The sequence below is a fragment of the Argopecten irradians genome, chromosome 4 (genome assembly GCF_041381155.1).
Source record: "Argopecten irradians isolate NY chromosome 4, Ai_NY, whole genome shotgun sequence".
NCBI lineage: Eukaryota > Metazoa > Mollusca > Bivalvia > Pectinida > Pectinidae > Argopecten > Argopecten irradians.
Window position 1 is genome coordinate 27375384 of NC_091137.1, and position 25524 is coordinate 27400907.

A 25524-nucleotide genomic window follows, 5' to 3' on the forward strand; every position below is an offset into this window, starting at 1 on the left:
TGGTTTGTAATGACAATGGTTTATGTAGGTAACTTTGGTTTGTAATGACAATGGTTTATGTAGGTAACCTTGGTTTGTAATGACAATGGTTTATGTAGGTAACCTTGGTTTGTAATGACAATGGTTTATGTAGGTAACCTTGGTTTGTAATGACAATGGGTTTATGTAGGTAACCTTGGTTTGTAATGACAATGGTTTATGTAGGTAACCTTGGTTTGTAATGACAATGGTTTATGTAGGTAACTTTGGTTTGTAATGACAATGGTTTATGTAGGTAACCTTGGTTTGTAATGACAATGGTTTATGTAGGTAACCTTGGTTTGTAATGACAATGGTTTATGTAGGTAACCTTGGTTTGTAATGACAATGGTTTATGTAGGTAACCTTGGTTTGTAATGACAATGGTTTATGTAGGTAACCTTGGTTTGTAATGACAATGGTTTATGTAGGTAACCTTGGTTTGTAATGACAATGGTTTATGTAGGTAACCTTGGTTTGTAATGACAATGGTTTATGTAGGTAACCTTGGTTTGTAATGACAATGGTTTATGTAGGTAACCTTGGTTTGTAATGACAATGGTTTATGTAGGTAACCTTGGTTTGTAATGACAATGGTTTATGTAGGTAACCTTGGTTTGTAATGACAATGGTTTATGTAGGTAACCTTGGTTTGTAATGACAATGGTTTATGTAGGTAACCTTGGTTTGTAATGACAATGGTTTATGTAGGTAACCTTGGTTTGTAATGACAATGGTTTATGTAGGGTAACTTTGGTTTGTAATGACAATGGTTTATGTAGGTAACCTTGGTTTGTAATGACAATGGTTTATGTAGGTAACCTTGGTTTGTAATGACAATGGTTTATGTAGGGTAACTTTGGTTTGTAATGACAATGGTTTATGTAGGTAACCTTGGTTTGTAATGACAATGGTTTATGTAGGTAACCTTGGTTTGTAATGACAATGGTTTATGTAGGTAACCTTGGTTTGTAATGACAATGGTTTATGTAGGTAACCTTGGTTTGTAATGACAATGGTTTATGTAGGTAACCTTGGTTTGTAAACCTTGGTTTGTAATGACAATGGTTTATGTAGGTAACCTTGGTTTGTAATGACAATGGTTTATGTAGGTAGCCTTGGTTTGTAATGACAATGGTTTATGTAGGTAACCTTGGTTTGTAATGACAATGGTTTATGTAGGTAACCTTGGTTTGTAATGACAATGGTTTATGTAGGTAACCTTGGTTTGTAATGACAATGGTTTATGTAGGTAACCTTGGTTTGTAATGACAATGGTTTATGTAGGTAACCTTGGTTTGTAATGACAATGGTTTATGTAGGTAACCTTGGTTTGTAATGACAATGGTTTATGTAGGTAACCTTGGTTTGTAATGACAATGGTTTATGTAGGTAACCTTGGTTTGTAATGACAATGGTTTATGTAGGTAACTTTGGTTTGTAATGACAATGGTTTATGTAGGGTAACTTTGGTTTGTAATGACAATGGTTTATGTAGGTAACCTTGGTTTGTAATGACAATGGTTTATGTAGGTAACCTTGGTTTGTAATGACAATGGTTTATGTTATGTAGGTAACCTTGGTTTGTAATGACAATGGTTTATGTAGGTAACCTTGGTTTGTAATGACAATGGTTTATGTAGGTAACCTTGGTTTGTAATGACAATGGTTTATGTAGGTAACCTTGGTTTGTAATGACAATGGTTTATGTAGGTAACTTTGGTTTGTAATGACAATGGTTTTATGTAGGTAACCTTGGTTTGTAATGACAATGGTTTATGTAGGTAACCTTGGTTTGTAATGACAATGGTTTATGTAGGTAACCTTGGTTTGTAATGACAATGGTTTATGTAGGTAACCTTGGTTTGTAATGACAATGGTTTATGTAGGTAGCCTTGGTTTGTAATGACAATGGTTTATGTAGGTAACCTTGGTTTGTAATGACAATGGTTTATGTAGGTAACTTGGTTTGTAATGACAATGGTTTATGTAGGTAACCTTGGTTTGTAATGACAATGGTTTATGTAGGTAATTTTGGTTTGTAATGACAATGGTTTATGTAGGTAACCTTGTTTGTAATGACAATGGTTTATGTAGGTAACCTTGGTTTGTAATGACAATGGTTTATGTAGGTAACCTTGGTTTGTAATGACAATGGTTTATGTAGGTAACCTTTGGTTTGTAATGACAATGGTTTATGTAGGTACCTTGGTTTGTAATGACAATGGTTTATGTAGGTAACCTTGGTTTGTAATGACAATGAATTATGTAGGTAACCTTGGTTTGTAATGACAATGGTTTTATGTAGGTAACTTTGGTTTGTAATGACAATGGTTTATGTAGGTAACCTTTGTTTGTAATGACAATGGTTTATGTAGGTAACCTTTGTTTGTAATGACAATGGTTTATGTAGGTAACCTTGGTTTTAATGACAATGGTTGATGTAGGGAAATTTTTGGGGTTTTAGGTGAAGTTTTATTTGGCAAAGTATGTAGGATTACTTGTGAAAGGTATTTTTGTAGTTTATACAAGGGTATTGTTTATTATTTGATTACTGTAGGGCGGTAAGGTAGTGTTTGTTGAATTATACAATGATCATTGTAAAGTTACTGTGATATCAATGACGTTATAGGGAAACGGCATCAATGTTGTAGTATCATCATTTATAAAAGATAAATATGCCGCATGTAGTTCTATGCATAGGGTTTCAATGCACAACAAAGAATAGTCACACGTGTTACTAACTTATTGATCATTGTTTCCTGGGAGTTGGTACCAAATTCCCGGCTTTGTGCAGGACTATTGATTGTTGGTTCAGCACCAGTGACTGAGTGAGTGTGGGTCTACATCGACATATACCTCTATAATTAAGCTCATGTGTAGTAGTACTGTTGATTATACCTAGTGCCCATGCAGTATACCAACAGTGGATATGAGGTCGTGCTTATGACCCTGTAGTGCTTCATTGTATTAATCAAAGATCGATTGAGTAAGAAACATTTGTGGAGGGTATTTAGCGTCAGGATGATTGTGTTCTGTTGGAATGTGTGTTACATGATAATCGACAAGCTTTATAATGCCGGTAAGTCTCTGTGTGCGTCATTTCACATGTGTACATATATACAATATCACACATATTATTTCATCTCGCACCCGGGCGTCATATGTTCATCCAAAGGTCAGGTTAAGGACATCACTAAAATAGCACGAATCTAATCGATAAGATCGTCACATTCTTTTTCCAAAGTAACCGATTAACATATTTCTATCACTTATATTTAATTACATATAGTGACATGTCTTTGATCTATATGCACGTGCACACACACGCATGCACCTCATACAACATACAGGTGCCAGTTCAGTGAAAATGGATGTTGTCATACATTTTTGTATTTGGTGGATGGACTGATGTATATATCTAACAGTCATGCGATTTTTTTTCAGAAAATAGGAGATTTGAAAAATAATTTTAAAAATCGGGATCATATCCATTTTCATTGAACTGGCTCCCTGTGACACAAACCATGACCAACTACTCATTTACACAAATGTTAGTTCACAACCCAACTCTATGTATGATATCTTACATGAATAATTCAATAACCAGCCTCGCCTTCTCTTTGCAGTTTATGGCATTTCTAAAATCTTCTATTCGAAATTAGTAAAATTGTTATTACTTCAATCGACCAACAAAGACCAACACTTGGCTTTAAACGATGTGTTCAAGTGGTTGCATCTAAGTAAAATTACGAAAACATAACATATACTAACGTTATATTACATACGGGATTGCCCGGATGTTAGCATTTCTGGTATGATGCCATTTCCCTTAACCCACAGTCCTGGATGTAAGAGTCATCTCCCTTAGCCCACGGTCCTGGTGTAAGAGTCATCTCTCTCTTAGCCCACAGTCCTGATGTAAGAGTCATCTCTCTCTTAGCCCACAGTCCTGATGTAAGAGTCATCTCCCTCAGCCCACCCACAGTCCTGGAGTCATCTCCCTCAGCCCACAGTCCTGGAGTAAGAGTCATCTCCCTTAGCCCACAGTCCAGATGTAAGAGTCTCAGACAATATCAATTTCACGCTTCACGAACATTCCTCTCAGGAATCTCATGAACTTTGAATTCTCCGTAGGAAAGCATTACAGATTTTATGGAAGGTTCCTTAACTTAATATATTTGTTAATGCTTTTCTATGGGGAAATTGAAATTAAAGATTTCCTTAAAGATAAGGAATGTTCATGAAACTGGGCCCTAGGCGGTAGTTTTCACCTTTGAGTATGACTTGACCTAGATTTCAGATTTATACAAAGGGTGTCTTAACGAAACAGAACAGGCTTACTTTAGTGGAACATCTGGCTATATACAAAACCAATATAAAATCAGTTTTGAGTATGGCTTATTGTTGTTACTGAGCCTATATTTGTTATTTTTTATTGTATATAAATATCAGTGCGTTCATGCTGGAGCTGGATTGTTATTGAAACTGTAATATTGTTTCTGAATTCAACTAGCCTAACCCAGACGCAAATTCTATTTCACAAGCACAGATTTAAACAAAGTATTAGAAGGTACGAAGAGTCTCGAAAAAGTACAATAAAATTTAACAGGGTGTTTCTAAAGAGCAACTGGGTTTTGGTTAGCTGCAATATTGTAGCTCAAAAGACGTTTAGACAGAAAATGGTGTCGTCTTTAGAGCTTCAATTGGTGCCTATTACTGCTAATGGAGCTAAGTAATGATTATGCAAACCATTATAAAACGTTTGTTTGCATTTTATCGTACTTGTTTGATATCGCTTACCTACTAGGCAATAAAACTGAACATCATTAAATATCAAATTCTCATCGAGGTATTTTTTTTTACATAATACATATGAAGATTTTTCTAATGGGAATTTATACGGCAAGTCCACAAATTGTGAATTTGACGTCTTGTGAGCAGTACGGTAGATATTAAGAATGGTAGTTATGTTTGTTTTGGACAAAAATACTATGAAAATGAATGTATACGCATAAAATAATTGGAAACCTACGAAAAAGTATAGAAAACTGTGCCCGAGTGATTTTCGGAGGCAGTGCTCCACTACGACACATAGGGACCAATTCGTACCCGGCCGAAAGGTATAGTAGGCCGGGTACGTATATTCGTTCTAGGTTTTGGTATGCTGACGATACAGACATGCAAATCGAGGTCGATTCTGGGTCAGGTCACAATCTCAAGTGAGGATTAGGTAGGAACAGAGAGAATGTCTAAAGCATAAAGATAAGTATATCGAACAGTTCTGACCTGTCGTACAGCAGACGGAAGTATAGCAGATCAACAAATCATCACAGCATGTAGAATACACCTTTTAATATCGTCGCATACTTGACACAAAAATAATACTGATGATATGATGATGATGATAATTTAGGGGACAGTTGGTACGGCTAATGACAGTAGTTCATTTGAATATATATATTGTCTGTTATGACATAGTGAGTGTATGAGTGATAGACACCATAAGTTTCTTCTAATTTAATACATACTTACATATCCTGACATGCCACTTTGTAGAGTTTATAGTATTAGCTTTTAAATTACAAAAATGTAGTTTATTATCAACAACCAAGGTAAGTTATGTCAAGATGTCAAGACTATTAACTTTGAAGTAATGCTTTAATTCGCCATACAAGAAACCCTCCTGACGATTATAAGATTGTGCACATACAAATCGAGAGGTATTATTTACATGGAAGGGATGGAGAAGTCATACAAATACTTGTAAGCAATACCGGTTTTAGCATTTCTATCGATTATATATCCAGAAAATAGCTTTAGAGTTATCGCAACCTTCTGAAAGGTAAATTTTCTAATTTGTCTATGAAATGAATGACAAAAGCAATGCCGATTACAAAAATCATTTTACAAACCACGGTTTTGTTGTCATTTCACCAGGGTATTTGTTGTTCATTTGAATATATATAAATATATATAAGGATATCATTAGCTATATTAAGTACATATCTGCTGTAAATTTGTTTTAAATTCATTGCTATAACAAACATTTAAGTTTAGAATTAACATATTTTGAATTTTGATTGAAAAAATAGCAATATTGTATTGGGGCAAAATTCAAGCGCACTAACATCAAATATTTTAGAGGGTAGGAGTAACTTATGACAAAATAGAATAAATCGACTATGTATTACAATTAATTTTTAATGAAAATAACGTTTTATCATCTACATGTATGTAAGCAATCATACTTATCAAACAACCATTTGGAAGATATTGTTTTAGATTGTTGTATGTATGTTCAAAGTAAAGAAATTCAAGTGGAATAACACATCGTCATATAGCTATATTATTTTTTTTCTTTTTTTTCTTTTATTCCATATAAAAGTCACAACATGTTAAAATGTAAATATCTCATAACCAATCACATAATTGCACAAGATGCATAATTAACTTACAGTGATATAATATATATAAATAAATTTTGATAATTATCTTATGTAATTGTAATCATAACTGTTTTGAGGAACTACCTTCTTTTTCTATCCCAAAGACTAAATGAGATGAAATGTGAAGGGGAGTTACCCGCAACAGAGAGGATTTTATACTAGTTTTGGATTTTTTTCCTCAAAACGATACCTATTAAATTATTGCTCACTTATATTAGTTACAGTTTTCCAAATTTTCCATTAAGACAGAAATGTTGATGTAACATCAGATGTGAAAGGAGATACAGTATATTATACAATGCCCAAGATTTCAGGTCTAAGTCCTTTGTCTGAGAATTTCCGAAAATCGACAAAAGATAGACTGTCAGACACTTTTAATTCTTTAACTAAACTTGAAAATATAATCATTGATACAGTGATTGTAGCCATTACTGAACTTGGGTTTGACCTGTAAGCTGTGAAGCAAAAGTCAATGCCAAATTCAATACCGGCCACAGGAGTAGGGTTTCCGCACATTGTGCACATACAAATCGAGAGGTATTATTTACATTGAAGGGATGGAGAAGTCATACAAATACTTGTAAGCGCAATACCGGTTTTAGCAATTCTATCGATTATATATCCAGAAAATAGCTTTAGAGTTATCGCAAACTTCTGAAAGGTAAATTTTCTAATTTGTCTATGAAATGAATGACAAAAGCAATGCCGATTACAAAAATCATTTTATAAACCACGGTTTTGTTGTCATTTCACCAGTGTATTTGTTGTTGGTGATAGGTTTTCTCCGATTAATATTTTGAGTCAGAATTAAATTAAAATTATCATGATATTTTCCCATTTTTTTCCTTTTTCCAAAATAGCTGGCAAAAACCCTATATGTAGTACGATGTGCTAAACTATTTATGATATGCATTTCTATGTTAAAATCAATTCTGTGCTAAAATGGGATGTCGCAACAATAGTGCGAGATAATTGGAAAATCAGTAATCATATGGTTATGCGATATGTATCTAAACTACAGATAAGTCGACCGTTTTCGTGCCAAAATGACTATTATTGCAAGTCTCCTCACGTTTAAAGTGTTGAACAGTAATATTTATTAGGTTGGTCATATTTGTCTTCTCTCGATAGATTTTGAATTTATCATTTTTACAGCCATTTCGCCCTTTGTTAAAACAAAATATGACATTTGTTTTATTCGTGAATGTCTCAATTTGTGTCAAATGAGCGATATCATTCCATTTGACTTCTGTAACTTAGATAGCTGCAATATTGTAGCTCAAAAGACGTTTAGACAGAAAATGGTGTCGTCTTTAGAGCTACAATTGGTGCCTATTACTGCTAATGGAGCAAAGTAATGATTATGCAAACCATTATAAAACGTTTGTTTGCATTTTATCGTACTTGTTTGATATCGCTTACCTACTAGGCAATAAAACTGAACCACATTAAATATCAAATTCTCATCGAGGTATTAGTTTTTTACATAATACATATGAAGATTTTTTCTAATGGGAATTTGTACGGCAAGTCCACAAATTGTGAATTTGACGTCTTGTGAGCAGTACGGTAGATATTAAGAATGGTAGGTATGTTTGTTTTGGACAAAAATAATATGAAAATGAATGTATACGCATAAAATAATTGGAAACCTACGAAAAAGTATAGAAAACTGTGCCCGAGTGATTTTCGGAGGCAATGCTCCACTACGACACATAGGGACCAATTCGTACCCGGCCGAAAGGTATAGTAGGCCGGGTACGTATATGCCTCATTGCAGAAGTAAGAAAGACAACCCCTGTGCAATATGCAATAGGAGTCCAAATACATGATTTAGACTAGCCTTACGGTGTAATAAAGAACAGACAGTGATGTTTTCGGTACATCTAAAATTGAATCCAGTGGTATGAACTCGTATAATAGTAAAACACAAACTCGTATAATAGTAAAACACAAACAACAACAATAAACAAACAACGGAAGTTGTTATCAATTAAGGAGTAGGAAGCATGAATACTTTGGTTTGTTTCAGTTTTAAGGCCCATCGACAACTAAGGTCATTTAGGACAAAAAAAGCACGAATACAAATCGCTTTGTAATTTACTTGGTGCATGTGTACTTCAAAACTATCCATGTGTTGTTAGTAACCATTATAGATTTAATGCCATAAAAATCATTATCATTAAAAAGATCGAGTTACAAATTTTAGTGAAACAAGATTCATCAATATCCGATATACTATTGGATAGTTACCAATAAATAAAAAAACATCTAAAGCTCTGTAATTTTTGTTCATGCTTTTCACTTAATTTCGTTTTCAGATAAATGATAGTTGCTAATTTGTGGCTCTTCTTATAATTTCTAAGTAGCAATGAGGAGGAACCCCAATGTAATTTTGTACTGATTCAATGTTAATTTTGATGCTTTTCCAGGTGTCAAAATTTCTCTATATGTGGAAAAAACCCCATACATTTATTTTTCAAACGAATATATTTATTTCATCATTGTAGATACATATTTATATATACTTAGGAATAAAAATATCAATTTGTCGTATAGTATTCTTAAAAGATGCTTCCTGAATTCGAATCTTGTTAGTATTTGAATGGGGAAAAACTGTGAAATTAAGTCTAGTCAATAAGTGAAATCATAATCTTCAGTTAGTGTTCAACTTGTTGCAGGAATGATATACATCAAGGCTTATGTACAACATCTGGATAGACTGTGTTTTATTAGTTCTGATTTAGCCATTACCACTCCACATTATCATGTTCGTTGCTAGCTTTCATCTCACCGACATGTTTTAACCCAGGTGAGTGACACTTAAAATAGGAAGATGTGAATCCGAAGTTTCCCGTTACCACAGTGATGTAGACTAAGGCGATTAATTAGTAACTTTGCTAACAGCCTCCTCTTACAGGGTGTGGTATAACTTCCAGCCAGCTCATTTATTCAGAAATTAGAGAATTTCGTCAGAGCCTCGTCTATCCGTATTGAAATGTGAATACCAGACTGAGCTATATTTCTAACATAGAGAGGGGTGCAGGATGAGTCAGGGGGATATATCTTTCTTGCATTGAGTCTGACCTCGATACCGGAACAGTCCATTTTATTAGGAGGGATGGTTCCCACGTTGTGCATTTCTCCCTAACAACTGTCTATGTCAAAGGAATTACTTTTAGATTTTATTAAACCGTAAACGTTTTAGTTACTTACCCTCAACAGATAATACCTAGCAACGGGTCCAGCAGCTGGCCTTAATCGTTAAATATTCATAGCCTGACCAACCCCGCGTCACAATCAGCACTGACCGTAAGCGGTGATAGTAGTTAGGCAATTTTGCATTGACGAGGAACTAGATTTAGGAGATATGGGTTGTATAGGTAAACTTAATTATTTAACACCTATTAAGTGGTCTTTATGTTCATATGGTTAATGACAATCGGGAAAAGTTGGTAAAACACTGACTTAATTTTACCTTACGTTTGTTCCAGGAACTAAAGCCAAGAAGGAAAGTATCGAAGCCGCACCCAGTCTCAAGGATGCTAAAGTGATATTTGTTGTGGGTAAGTAAACTTGTTCGTCTGCTGCAGCTGTTACGGGGGCTTTGTAGAATTCACAAACACGTGTGCTTTGTTCACTTACTATGCAGTCAATGTACTTTATTAGGGACTTAATATTAAGACACTCCAAATTGCTAGACAATTTTTAACGTTCATCTTAGCAGCGATTTACATATAAGGATTCCAAATACAATGACATGTTGTCAGTAATTTATTCATGACTTGTTGTTAACCATTGAGAACCGACAGATATGCCCAAGAAATAGCCTCGCGATTGTAGATGACATCCTGTCAAATCAAGTATTACCTCTATTACGACATTCGGATGTGGTCAATACAATAACTACGACACTGTTGGAAAAACATGGAAAGTAACTGATCAGAAATGAAATGAATACATTTAATGGACCAAATGTTGTTGTGTCCCATTTAATGAGTCCAATAACGACAGCGTCAAAGTTCCAATCCCCTATACGGGCTACAACACGGACAGTTAGTACTTCTAATTACTTTCTATATTATAAATGAAATGTATAGATGGAATGCGGAGTGACGACGTATATTGCTGTAGTAGTTTGTGGCGAGTAAACGTCAAATATATCGATGTCATAGTGTGACAAATCTATGAAGTGTTGATATTAATACATTCACCATTTATAATTATTGTTTGATAATTCCCCAGACAATAAAATTTGTGACAGTATTTTGTGATAATGGAGTTCTGATAGCTCTAAACCATAGGAAATAACCAAATGTATTATGTTCAGACAGTTATTTAAGAGATTCTGGTAACAGCTGTTTACATAGCAGCCTATACGTCCACATCTGTCATACCGCCTTCGTCTGTGTTACCGCTGCACATTTCTCCGCGCGCTGATTGACAGGGGAGCTGTAGACAGTCAAATATGCGGGAATTTACTCCTCACCAGCTACACATGACAAATAGTAATTATTTATGGAAAAAAAAAAACACGTGTTGTGGTATAAACTATATAATGAAAGAACATAATTACAGATTATCGTTCACTTTGTTCCGTTTGATAACAGTTGCACGTACATGTACACAACCCGTCCGTCCGCTCCGGATAGTTTAGTTACCAGCGCTGTGCCTATTGACAAACACTGTAATCAGTAATGTCGCCAAGGTACATTCTAAAGAGAGATTATAAAGTCATTAACATTGATGAAAGAAAAACGACACTTTGATTCTAAGAAATATTTTTAACACAATACACATTTTGATATCAGTAAAACGTACCTGCCAACTTTTTCCGACCACAATTCTTTGGTTTCCATGGTTTATCCTTAACAAAATACAATGTGGTTATGTGATGTAGTTATGTGACGTAGACTGATTGTAGAGCGGTTATCACGACACCAAAATGGTGCAAGGTGACCAACACTGTGATACTGAGAAACATTTTATAGAAATTAAGTCAAATTTCAATTAATAAATTCACGTTAACGTTGATTTGCATGTTTGAGGCATATCAAACGATTGCTAATCTATAACATATTTCGTTTACAAAGAAGTCTCTGCAGATGATATGCTTACCAACTCTCCCACCTTCAAAATACAATATGAGCAACTGCCCTATCAATGCATTTTGATGCAGGATTGTGACCGATGGTTTGTGTATACAAAATAAAATTTCAAACATATGATAGTACAATACAGCTATTTCTTTCGTCCAAGACTTATCATTGATGCTCAGGGCATAGGGTGCAAGCAAGCAACTTCAAAATATGAAATGTACCAAAACATTAGAAAATAATTGTGATCTGTGTTACGTTTCAAGAAATCTTACTTTCGACTTTTATTTTTGTCATGTCAATGGTACAAAAGACACTAAAGCTATAGCTGACCATATTCTATAGCAACTGTCGTTTGGTATTTCGAAACAGTTTTAAGTGTGCAAAATATTTAGAGTAGAGTTTCCAACCTATATCTAACCCTGATATTCTGGACACAGGCGGACCAGGTAGTGGTAAAGGAACACAGTGTGCTAAAATTGTGGAGAAGTATGGATTCTGTCATCTATCTTCTGGGGACCTCCTTAGAGCCGAGGTGTCATCTGGCTCCGACCGCGGCAAGCGACTCAACGAAATCATGGAGAAAGGAGAGCTGGTGACACTGGTGAGTTCCAATATTGATTGTAAATTTACAAGCGTACTTATTTTTACAAATTCATAATATGCATCATTAATTTTGAGTAGCTTAAAATTATATACATATATATTTGTATTTGGGTGATCATATATTTTTTTACAAACGGGAATCACCAAAATAATAATACTGTTACAATATTAAACATATAGGCATAGGAAATGGAAAATACGGGTAATGTATTGTTATATCATGTAATCGCCTCAGTATAAGGTGACCGGATTGGGTGTGCTGTTCGATGTCTTTGGCAGCATGCTTCAGTGAGATAACACTATAAAAGTGCAGACCTAACAAACCAACATACACAAAACAACATTCACAATGTCGGCCTTAAAAGGACAAAAGGCACATCCACTTGTATTAAAGGGACACTACCTTTCCGAAACGGCTTTTAATTTTTAAAATAGGAATGTAAAACGAGATCAATAATTTTGTAAAGTCGCAGAAGTTATTAACTATACGTTTACTAGCACACTTATCATCACCTTCAGAACTGTTTAATTAGAATAAATAAAATGTTAATTTTCATAACGCGGGTCGTTTTATGTTTCCGCCGTCGTCCTAAATGCCGCGCGGTAGTTGACTATCACTGCGCCAGACGGCAAAACAGCGAAATGAATCTCCACTTTTATCGTACATTAGACAGGAAAATATTGCATATGTTTGGTGTTGTAACCTCATCTTAAGCCATCGATATATATTTTCTTTTTTATTAATGTTTTTAAGAAACCTTTAAATTTCGTTCCGGAAAGGTACACCAACTGGTATTAAATATTTTTTGTTCGACAGTTTTTGATGGTATTGTGTTTACGGTTCTCCTGTTCGCCATATTTTCTTTATAAAATTCCACATAGTGGTATTTCAGCATCACTTTAATAATATTCGAGCTCGGTGGTTTCCGCTTTAATATCTGCATTACACTGTTTCGTGTAAGGCAGTTAAAAGGCTATCGTAAATTTTTACCGTTTACTAGTGCGGATAGATAAACTACCTCGTATATGTTATCTGAGCGCAGTGGTTTCTAGCTAATAGGTCTAGAGTACACATTTTTAATATCCTGTACAATATACATCTGATTATGGACCATGTTATGTGAGGAAAATATGTCGATAACAATCAGAAATTGTCGGTAACTACGGCTATGTGTGCAACACCGCAAATATATTAAAAGAGGAATATCTGAAATTTTATGCGAGATTCGAAGTGGTTGTCAGATTACATGTAAATTATAATTCTGTTACATGAACGAATAACAGAAAGGAGAAACCAGCAGCTAAATTCAAAACACAATTTAATTATATATACAATATTATACAGAGATGGTTTACAATATCTAAAGTAATTGGTGGTGGTACAAGACTAGTACGATGATTTAAAGTGTTACTTATCTGTATGCGAATGTCCTGGTATAATCCTTGATCCTTCCAGGTTTCAAATTAACAATAATCACAAATCCACAAGGAAATTGAATGTCCACCGATGATTTGTAAAGTTCCAGGCAATATGAAAAAAATCCACACAAAGTGTTGTAATAATCCACAGATAAAGTCACAATAGCTCTCCCAATAGAATCTTATATGGCGCTGTACAATTCTTGATATGTCTTATTACAGGTCTCATTACAGTTCTGATTAGCCTTGGGCAGCTGGAGTATATATAGCTAAACCGTAATTCAAGAATATTGGAGAACCTTCTACTTCTAGAAATATCTAACTAAAAACAGTAAACAAGTAAACACACATAACTTTCTGGAAATAGATCATTCTAGATCTCTACTTAAAATCAACATGTTTACAAACATATTTGTTTATACATGATTAAATTCTAGAAAGTTCTATAACCTAAATCAATGATATGACCTTCATAGGATGTATTGATAAAAAAAGCTATAGGAGTTATCTCCCTTATCTCATAACTACATGTATTTAGTGTCATACATAACACACCCCTCCTTAAAGAAAAGAAAGTTTTCTTGAAAAGGAAACTTTCATGACATATTAAGTCATATTTAAATCCTTGATAAAGCATCAGCTAGAATATTGTCTTTCCCTTTGATATGTTTGATGTCAAGATTGTATTCTTGCAAAGTCAAACTCCACCTGAGAATTCTTTGGTTTTTGTTTTTCATTTTCCCAATGAATGTCAAAGGGTTGTGGTCGGTGAAGACCAACACAGGCACAACTGTAGTGCAGAGATACACATCAAATTGGTTCAAGGCCAAAATCAACGCTAAACATTCTTTCTCAATGGTGGAATAATTTCTCTGGTGTTCGTCAAACTTTTTCGAGAAATAACAAATTGGATGGTCAATTTGTTCAGTACCTTCTTGCATCAAAACAGCACCAACACCTACATCGCTGGCGTCAACAAACAGTTTAAACTGTTTATTAAAATCTGGAGCAGTCAGAACTGGTGAGTTTGATAGTATGGCTTTCAATTTCTCAAAGGCAGACTTACATTCGTCTGACCAGACAAATTTGACATTTTTCTTTAACAAAGCAGTAAGTGGAGCTGCTTTAACAGAGAAATTTTGACAAAATTTTCTGTAGTATCCAGCCATACCAAGAAATCTCATCAGCTCTCTCTTGCCTCCAGGAGCTGGAAAAATCTATAATTGATTCTACTTTGGCCTGAACAGGTTTAACCTGCCCCTGTCCTACAACATGGCCTAAAAATTCAACAGTTGCATGACAAAATTCACATTTCAATAAGTTTACAGTCAATTTCATGGTAGTGAGTCTTTCGAAGAATTCACGAATCCCGCGTAGATGGTCTTCCCACGTGTCGTGGTAGTTGATGACGTCATCAATGTAACCATCACAGCCTTCCAGGTCTGATATCACGCTGTTAAGAAGACGTTGAAATGTTGCCGGGGCATTCTTCATACCAAATGGCATAACTTTGTACTGGTACAAACCTTGCGAGGTTACAAATGCCGACACTTCTTTAGCTCTTTCTGTTAATGGCACCTGCCAATATCCTTTCAACAGGTCAAACTTGCTTACGTACTTGGCTTTGCCAACTTTGTCAATACATGAGTCAATCCTTGGAATTGGATAAGAGTCTGTTTTACTGACAGAGTTTACTTTTCTGAAGTCAGTACAGAACCGGTATGTCTTGTCTGGCTTTGGCACCAGAACACATGGAGAGCTCCATTCACTTTTGCTTGGTTCAATAATATCATTGTCCAACATGTATTGAATTTCTTTCTTTAAGTGTTCTTCTTTCAAAGGATTGACACGGTAAGGATGTTGCTTGACAGGTGGCGCATCGCCTACATCCACGTCGTGATAGATAGCATCTGTTTTGCCTGGTGTATCCGGAAACAAATGTTTATACTCAAGTATCAAATCTTTAAGTTCATTGCGTTCTTTTTCCGATAGATGACATAGTTTCTTGTCCAAGTTCGCGAGCACATCTGAATTCCGTAACTTAACACCACAGTCTAAACCTACATCTTGTACACCACCATCTAAGTCTAATTTACAAATATCAGCTGTACTTTCACTTTGTGATGGTACAGAGGCCAAAGTAGCAATAGGTTGAGAGGTCTTGCTCTCTTCTCTATCTACATATTTCTTAAGCATATTAACATGACATAATTGAGTTTTCTTGCGCCTCCCTGGAGTTTGTACAATGTAGTTAACATCATCGACCTTTTTCTCAACAACATAAGGTCCAAAATATCTAGCTTGCAAAGGCTGACCCGGTATTGGTAATAGAGCCAAAATTTTGTCACCTGGATCAAAACTTCTTGCACGGGCATCTTTATCATACCATGTTTTCATTTTGGTTTGAGTAACGGCCAAATTTTCTTTTGCCAGTTCACATGCCCTTGTCAACCTTTGCTTAAAGTTAGACACATACTCTAAGAGATTAACTTTAGAATCTTCGTCCAAAATTTTGTCTTTCAAAATTTTCAAAGGACCACGTACAGTATGTCCAAACACAAGTTCAAAGGGACTGAAGCCAAGAGATTCTTGTACAGATTCTCTAACGCCAAACAACAACATGTGTATACCTTCGTCCCAATCTCTTTTGTTTTCAAAACAATAAGATCTCATCATATTCTTCAATGTCTGATGAAAACGTTCTAAAGCACCCTGAGACTCTGGATGATAAGCACTAGACTTATACTGCTTGATCTGGAGCTGGTACATGACTTGTTGAAAAATACCAGACATGAAATTCGAACCTTGGTCCGATTGGACAGCTTTTGGAAGACCAACCAATGTAAAGAATTTAACCAAAGCCTTGACTATGTTAGGGGCTTTAATATTCCTGAGTGGAATGGCTTCAGGAAAGCGTGTGGAAGCACACATAATAGTTAAAAGATACTCATTCCCAGACTTAGTTTTGGGTAGAGGACCTACACAGTCTATAATGACTCTACTAAATGGTTCCTCAAATGCTGGAATGGGGTGCAAAGGTGCAACAGGGATTTTCTGATTAGGTTTCCCTACCACCTGACAAGTATGACAAGACCTACAAAAATCAGCCACATCCCGTTTCAACTTGGGCCAAAAGAAGTGATCTAAGATCCTGTTATAAGTCTTGGTCACACCTAGATGCCCTGCCATAGGTACATCATGAGACAAACTCAGAATATCTTGCCTATACCTCGGTGGGACAACTATTTGATTGACAACCTTCCAGTCTTCCTCGGGAGACACATCAGGGGGGCGCCACTTGCGCATCAACACACCTGACCTACGGAAGTAACAAACCGGGACTTTCTCCGCCTCTTCCTCACTCAAAGCCCGATCACACAGTAAGGAGATTTCAGGATCTTTTTCCTGTTCTACTATAAGCTCCTCTCTAGACAAAGATGATTTGCTCATCATGTCAGACAAAGAAGTACCCTTGTTAGGAACAACTCTATCACTATCAAAGTCTACAGGATTGCTCAAAAGATCACACTTGCTCCCGACATCCTCTATATCATGAGCCAAGAAAGTGTCACCTAACCCTGGACTATAATGATCCTCAACTACTGCAACATCAGAAACCTTCTTACTCATTGAACGAGTTACAGCACAAGAAGGGAAAATACCAGGAAATTCCTGTTGAATAGTCTCAGCATCATCTGTTTTATCTGGAATACTGGACACTAAGGGATCTACCCTAACTTTCTCTCCAGCCAAGTCATTGCCTAAAATGAGCGACACGCCCTCTATGGGAAGTTCCGGTCTAACACCAATGGTGACAGGCCCAGTAACCAAGTCTGACTTTAAATAAACAGAATGGAGAGGCACATTAACAAAACCTAACTCTACACCTTGAAGCAAAACACTACTACCAGATGAGGTCTCCTCAGACAAAGGCACTACGCCATCTAATATCAAAGAATGAGAAGCCCCAGTATCTCGCAAAATCTTCACAGGTTTCAAGTTGGTAATATCACTAGTAAGTGAAACAAAACCTTCAGAAATGAAGGGAGAGTACTTCTCCAAGACACTATCAGACTCTGAGCTCTTAATCTCAACAGACACTTTAGAATCTTCCACAATATCACTAAGTTTCTGACTAGGCTTTGACATAGCTAACACAGAAGGAACTGACTGTTTACGCCTTTGCTCCTTACGCTGGAGAGAATAACATTCAGACATAGTATGCCCTACTTTCTTGCAGTAATTACAAACAGGACCAGAAGGAGACCCCACACCTGCCCTGTGATCTGTTTTAGAATCAGACTTAGTCTTATCACCTAATTTAGGTTTGTCGTTAGAAGCGCCACTAAAGGTTGGGTTCCTAGGCTGACCAAATTTACTAGTACCTGTGGTACTGTTTTTGTCTTGAGAACTGTTTTTAACAAATGAGCCTTTGTGGGTGAGAGCGTAATCATCAGCCATTGTAGCTGCTTCACTGAGTGTTTCAACTTTTCTCTCATCTAAATGAGTTTTTATGTTTATGTGGACACAACGTTTAAACTCCTCTATCAACAATAATTGCCTCAATTTACCGAAATCCTCATCAATTTCTTTAGAATCACACCACCTATTAAATAATTGTTCTTTTTCTCTGGCAAATTCTACATGAGTTTGTTCATCTCTCTTTCTTGAGTTTCGAAATTTCTGGCGGTAAGCCTCAGGAACTAACTCATAAGCTTTCAAAATAGCTTTCTTGACTACTTGGTAATTTGAAATCTCATCTACAGATAAAGAAGAATAAATGTCTCTAGCTTTACCAATCAAGACACTTTGAAGAAGCATTGTAAGCTTATCTTCAGGCCATTTCATACTATCAGCTATTTTCTCAAAATGCAGAAAATACTTGTCAACTTCTTTCTCTTGAAAAGGAGGAACTAACCTAATGTTTCTACTGACATCAAAACCTCTGTTTCCTTGTAAACCCCTAAAAGTTAGATTACTTGAACTGTCTTGAGAAGCTAGCTCTAATTCTTTCATTCTAAGTTCTGTTTCAGCTTGAATTTTCTGCTTCTCTAGCTCTAACATCTGATCTCTCTCAATCTCTTTTTCTTTTAATTCTCTTTCAATTTCTTTTTCTCTTAACTCTTTTTCTATTTCCATTTGTCTTAGTTTCATTTCATGTTCAAGTTCCATTTGTCTAATTTGAATTTCTGAGCTGACTGTTTCCTCTATACTATCTAATGCACTAGAGTCAAATTTGTCATTGTCAACAAAATATCTTATAATTACATTCCTAATTTCAGCTTTCCTCAAATTAGTTTTGATAGTAAGGCCTAAATGTTTACCCAATAACAGTAAATCCTTCTTACTAACTTGCAAAAGAACTTCCAGGGATGGCGCTTTAACAAACTGTTCTACCTGCATAGTAGTCATATTTATCTAGCTGTTGGTTTCAAATGTAAACTCAAAGTTTGTACACAAATTTTGAAAATTTCTTAATTAATTTTTCAAAGTTAGATTTCACAAATTGAATATCGATCCCGGACGAGCCCCCAATTCTGTTACATGAACGAATAACAGAAAGGAGAAACCAGCAGCTAAATTCAAAACACAATTTAATTATAAATACAATATTATACAGAGATGGTTTACAATGTCTAAAGTAATTGGTGGTGGTACAAGAGTAGTACGATGATTTGAAGTGTTACTTATCTGTATGCGAATGTCCTGGTATAATCCTTGATCCTTCCAGGTTTCAAATTAACAATAATCACAAATCCACAAGGAAATTGAATGTCCACCGATGATTTGTAAAGTTCCAGGCAATATGAAAAAAATCCACACAAAGTGTTGTAATAATCCACAGATAAAGTCACAATAGCTCTCCCAATAGAATCTTATATGGCGCTGTACAATTCTTGATATGTCTTATTACAGGTCTCATTACAGTTCTGATTAGCCTTGGGCAGCTGGAGTATATATAGCTAAACCGTAATTCAAGAATATTGGAGAACCTTCTACTTCTAGAAATATCTAACTAAAAACAGTAAACAAGTAAACACACATAACTTTCTGGAAATAGATCATTCTAGATCTCTACTTAAAATCAACATGTTTACAAACATATTTGTTTATACATGATTATATTCTAGAAAGTTCTATAACCTAAATCAATGATATGACCTTCATAGGATGTATTGATAAAAAAAGCTATAGGAGTTATCTCCCTTATCTCATAACTACATGTATTTAGTGTCATACATAACAATTCTAAAATACTTGTATGAAGGTAGTAAAGACTAAAGTGTAAGAAAGGTTACGTAACCTTGACTACAAGTAAATGAATACTAAAAAGTAGGAAAGTTTCCGTAACCTTGACTACCAGTAACTGAGTAGTAAATATGAAGAAAGGTTCCGTTACCTCGACTACCAGTAAATGAATACTAAAAAGTAGGAAAGTTTCCGTAACCTTGACTACCAGTAAATGAACAGTAAATATTAAGAAAGGTTCCGTTACATCGACTACCAGTAAATGAATACTAAAAAGTAGGAAAGTTTCCGTAACCTTGACTACCAGTAAATGAATAGTAAATTTTAGAAAGGTTCTGTAACCTCGACTACAAGTAAATGAATACTAAAAAGTAGGAAAGTTTCCGTAACCTTGACTACCAGTAACTGAGTAGTAAATATTAAGAAAGGTTCCGTTACCTCGACTACCAGTAAATGAATACTAAAAAGTAGGAAAGTTTCCGTAACCTTGACTACCAGTAAATGAATAGTAAATATTAGGAAAGGTTCCGTAACCTTGACTACCAGTAAATGAATAGTAAATATTAAGAAAGGTTCCGTTACCTCGACTACCAGTAAATGAATACTAAAAAGTAGGAAAGTTTCCGTAACCTCGACTACCAGTAAATGAATACAGAAAAATAGGAAAGTTTCCGTAACCTTGACTACCAGTAAATGAATACTAAAAAGTAGGAAAGTTTTCATAACCTTGACTACTATTACACGAATACTAAATAGCAGGAAAGTTTCCGTAAGCTTTGTACCATTAAACGAATACTAAATAGTAGGAAAGTTTCCGTAACCTTGACTACCATTAACTTTGATTACAAGTAATTAAATAGTACAGCACAGGAAATAGTCCATAAGTGTACATCGTACAGTGTTGTAAACTTTGTTGGGGTCAAAAAGATTTTATATACGACAACCTGATGTAATGTTAATTTAATACAACAGTTTAGTATAGTATATATATAGTAGTATGTTTACCTGTGTCTGGTTATTAGTCAACGAAGCTATTACATGAGTTATTTAGAATGATTATGTGTCATTTTTATATAGAAATCTATGTTACTAAAACACGTAATACAAATGCTAGTGCGAACCAGTTGTCTGGTTTAGCAACTTAGCACTGGATGCAATGCGGGCAATTTTACAGACCATTGCTGATAGTAGACTATTTCTGTTGTGTTAATTTGTGCCAGTTTTCCGATACATTACACTTGCAAGTACAAATACTGCATGGTACCGATGATGACATTAATTTGGATGAGGATAGAGCATAATTTCTTACAAGGGCCTATCTCCTTGAGACGCAGACACGTCTACCCTTGTTGTGAGGAAAAGTGTGTAATTATTATGTAACAACAGTAGTCAATAAAAAAGTACATTGGCACAACCAGCGTGGCCTCTGTATACTGTGGTGAAGGATACTGCACGTATATCTTGATACTGTTACCATAGCAACAACAAAGTCCATCACTATCATAGTTATTTGCAGTCATCATATCTTTCTAGCATGTGTAGTAATACATGTCTGTCGGATTAGCAGCGAGCCTATAGATAGCTATCTAAAACGTTGTTGTAATCTATCAAATATGCTTACAGCACGAACTTTTGACCGGAATTTCTGATTGTGTATCTATACGCATCTTAGAAGGTACAGGAAGCTGATGAGAAACTAGACCTCATTAAAATGTTAAAGATGAGGACAGAATCAATAATAGGAAATCATACAAATACTAGATAAATTATAATCATACAAATTATCTGTATATACATAACCTGTAACTACAAATTGGTAAACAGGAAGAAAATATGGAATAAAATAAAGGTAGAATACAAAACAATAGACAATGAATCCACACATACTTCGTATAAAGATTATTAACTAAAAGACTGTATAAAAACCTGCAAAAATTCTTCTTTACTTCAACTTGTCGGGTCCTTCGTCATATTCAAAATCCTAATCATTTAAATGTACATATTTTAGCAGTAATATTGTTAAAGAATCCGCTAAAATATGATTCCGTTGATTACAATATCTGTAAGCCATTCATTAAGCATTTTTTGTGCAAATTCATCATGCCGCTAACTTGTTTGAAATCGATTTTGCACTGAAATTTGAAATTTGATTACGCCAAAATAGGTACACCTATAAAGCATAAGTAAAAATCTGATGGTTCACTTCATCTTGTTGAGTTACTAACAGCCGTACCATATATATCCATATGGCCACAGGTTAGCTCAAAGTACCATATATATTCAATTGGCCACAGGTTAGCTCAAAGTACCAGATATATTCAATTGGCCACAGGTTAGCTCAAAGTACCAGATATATTCAATTGGCCACAGGTTAGCTCAAAGTACCAGATATATTCAATTGGCCACAGGTTAGCTCAAAGTACCATATATATCCAATTGGCCACAGGTTAGCTCAAAGTACCAGATATATCCAATATGCCACAGGTTAGCTCAAAGTACCAGATATATTCAATTGGCCACAGGTTAGCTCAAAGTACCAGATATAGTCAATTGGCCACAGGTTAGCTCACAGTACCAGATATAGTCAACTGGCCACATGTTAGTTCACAGTACAAGATATAGTCAATTGGCCACAGGTTAGCTTACAGTACCAGATATAGTCAATTGGCGACTGGTTAGCTCACAGTACCAGATATAGTCAATTGGCCACAGGTAAGCTCACAGTTGTACCTCTGTGCAGTATTGACAAATGATTCTCCTTTTCTAGGATGAAGTACTTGCCTTATTGAAAAATGCTATGGAGGCGAAGATATCCACTACAAAATGTTTCCTTATTGACGGATACCCACGGGAGTTAGAACAGGGCACAAGATTTGAAAACGAGGTAAAACTTTATAAAATATGTTGTTAAAGCTACATTCTTCAATTAACCTTCAAACAATTTTGTATGAAAATGTTAAAGCTACATCTTGGTAATCTAAATCAATGGCCACGTTTAATGATTTTATTTTTCATTCCAACTTACCTGTTTTCAGATCGTGGGTTGCACCAATGTGGTGTACTTTGAGGTGCCAGACGAGACGATGACAGAGAGACTTTTGGAGCGCGGAAAGACGAGTGGACGTGTCGATGATAACGAAGAGACGATAAAGAAGAGGTTAGAAACCTTCCACAATCAGACGAAACCGGTGGTGGACCACTATGCAGCACAAGACAAAGTTGTGAAGGTAGGACAGATTAACACTCATCTTATTATGTATCAATGCTATTATGGTGTCTAAAATATAAACGCATCTAAATACTAAGGAAAATTCATTTTATATGAATCAAAATGTGCTTATTATTTGCATTATCAATTATCAATAGAGTGAATGTATAAAGGAGGTTAGGGAGCATCATGAATTATTCGCTATCATAAGAGAAAGGTTTTAACACATCTCATTGGCATTGCTGTTTTTATCAGCACCAACTGACAAGTTGTCTGTTCAGTAATACATGTTTCTCAAATCATTTCAGATCGTTGCAACGGGAACAGTTGATGAAATATTTGCAGAAGTACAGAAATTTATGGACAGCAAAACCTGGTAGTGTTTTAACGATATAAAAACCTTAGCAACTGTTGCTATGGATATAAACATGGATAACATTACAAAATATATGGTGTTTACTTTCTGAAGTAATGCTGTTGTTAACATAAATAGATGTATGTACACGTAACTGCAACTTTTATGTTTATCCAAAACGATAAACAAATTAGCGTCTATTTCGTTAATGTGAAAGACGTTAGCATTCGGGGTATAAAGTTTGTTTTGTTTCGTTCAAGGGTCAATAGCTATTTATTGTGTCGATAATTTTTCATTGACGTTTTTTCAGTTATTTATAATCATAGAGAATGATATAAATTTTGTTCATTGGTGAGTATACTTTAGTATGCACACTGTAAACCAACTTATTTTTGCGTATTTCGCGGGCGATCAGAGTTCTTGAAAATAAATCGCCGCGAAAAAGATTCCACTACAATAAAACAGAGCGTTGTATATCGAGAAATGAAGTCGCCGTGAATCTAAGTTGGTTTACAGTACCCGAAATTCTCCTTCGTGATGGAATCGTATATAAGTTTTACAGAAAAACAGGGTACAAAACAACAGTTTTCCGTCATTGCATATTGCAGATTTATCTGCCCTTGCAGGTACTGATTGTGACGTCATGTGTTTGCGAGCATAACGTCACGCTTTTAAGAGAAAACGGCTTGAGTTTCGCTCACAAAATACTGACGTCACCATGGATATCTACTTGCAAGTATAATTTATCGACCACACATAAAAAAAAATTGCTGCTAATATTAAATTTCTAGTTAATTAGACATATACGATAGTTAGGAAAAATAAAGACACTTTCTAATATGACACAAGTAAGTCGATATCAGTAACATATCTACCACTACCACGAATATGAAATGTGTCTAAAGCAGACAAAAACTCACGGTAAATCCCGCTGTCCTTACAGAGGAAAGTCATCAGACGCTATTGATTACATATCCAATTCCATATGTAAGCTAAATCTATTTCGACTCAACTCTAAGAAGGGATCGATGAAATGTTTATTTAAATTTATATGTCATTGCTCAATTTTTGTACTTTTTTAATGGAATTGTCGCTGTGGAACATGTTCGTTCTGCAAGAGGCATCAAAAGCTAAACAGATCCATTTAGATATGGAAACGCAAACTTTTATGAATGTTTGTTTTATGTAAAACCCCTTTTGTCGATATTGTTTTGGTGCAATTCGTAAATTATTTAACTAATGGATTACTTAAAATATTGCGATATTGCATACATCGCAATGAGTCTATTGTCATTTTAGAACAAATCACATTACATAAAAATGATTTAGGCGAGAAAACAGTTCAGCAATCGAAAGTATCTCGGAAACATCTTCATTTTGAAATCTTCATGCAAACGTTTTAAGCTGATGTATACATGGCCTGGCTATCGTCGGCCTATATTAATACTCCTAGGTGTTCTTTTGTCTAAAATATACTTTTGTTCCATGATAGTATGAAATATTACGCATATCTCCACAAACGCCTGTTTCCCATTGTCTCAAACGTTATATCGTAGAACATTTTAACAATTATTTTGTTTTCCTTTTATTAACTGTTTGATATTGCTAAAGCCAACACATTCACTGATTTGTTTGATCATTGTCTTCTTCATCAATATTGTGCCTTTCCCTAGGAGCAGATATTCAATGGTCAAATACGTTCGTGGGAATAGAAAGAAACAAACACATGACGTAACTGCAATAGAAAAACACATTGTCTTTTTTGTGATATGTAGGCACATTTTTGATACGTCACGATCGTTATCAAACAATGGGTATTGTATGCATGTTCAATGCTCCTTGTGTTTGTGTGTGTTGGTTTGAGTAATGATGTATGTCGTTTAATGGTTTCCCTAAGCTGTTGTGAACAGTGCCTTACGCTGTGATAGAGTTGATCAAATGCTTTATGTTTATTTTCCGTTATCTGACAGTAGGAATGTTGTTAAAAAGCCATATTTATTGTAGAGATTCCGCTTATTCCCTGTCAATGTGTAAAAACTTTTATTAAATAAATCTATGTAAACACCTTACATACATAGTTGTTGTATTTACAATTAAGGGCTTTTGTTTTTTTGTTCAGGGGCA

At 35.2% G+C, this 25524-nt stretch overlaps 1 protein-coding gene across 1 annotated transcript in view; it reads left to right on the top strand.

The window, feature by feature from the left end:
• Positions 1–25469, top strand: part of LOC138321145 (uncharacterized) — a 75127-nt gene extending 49658 nt beyond the window's left edge. The window contains exons 25-29 of the mRNA XM_069264593.1: positions 9962–10033; positions 12004–12167; positions 22605–22721; positions 22873–23064; positions 23354–25469. Coding sequence (XP_069120694.1) covers positions 9962–10033; positions 12004–12167; positions 22605–22721; positions 22873–23064; positions 23354–23425 — 617 coding nt within the window. The 3' untranslated portion in view covers positions 23426–25469. The remainder of the gene's footprint in view (positions 1–9961; positions 10034–12003; positions 12168–22604; positions 22722–22872; positions 23065–23353) is intronic.
• The last annotated feature ends 55 nt before the right edge of the window (positions 25470–25524 follow it).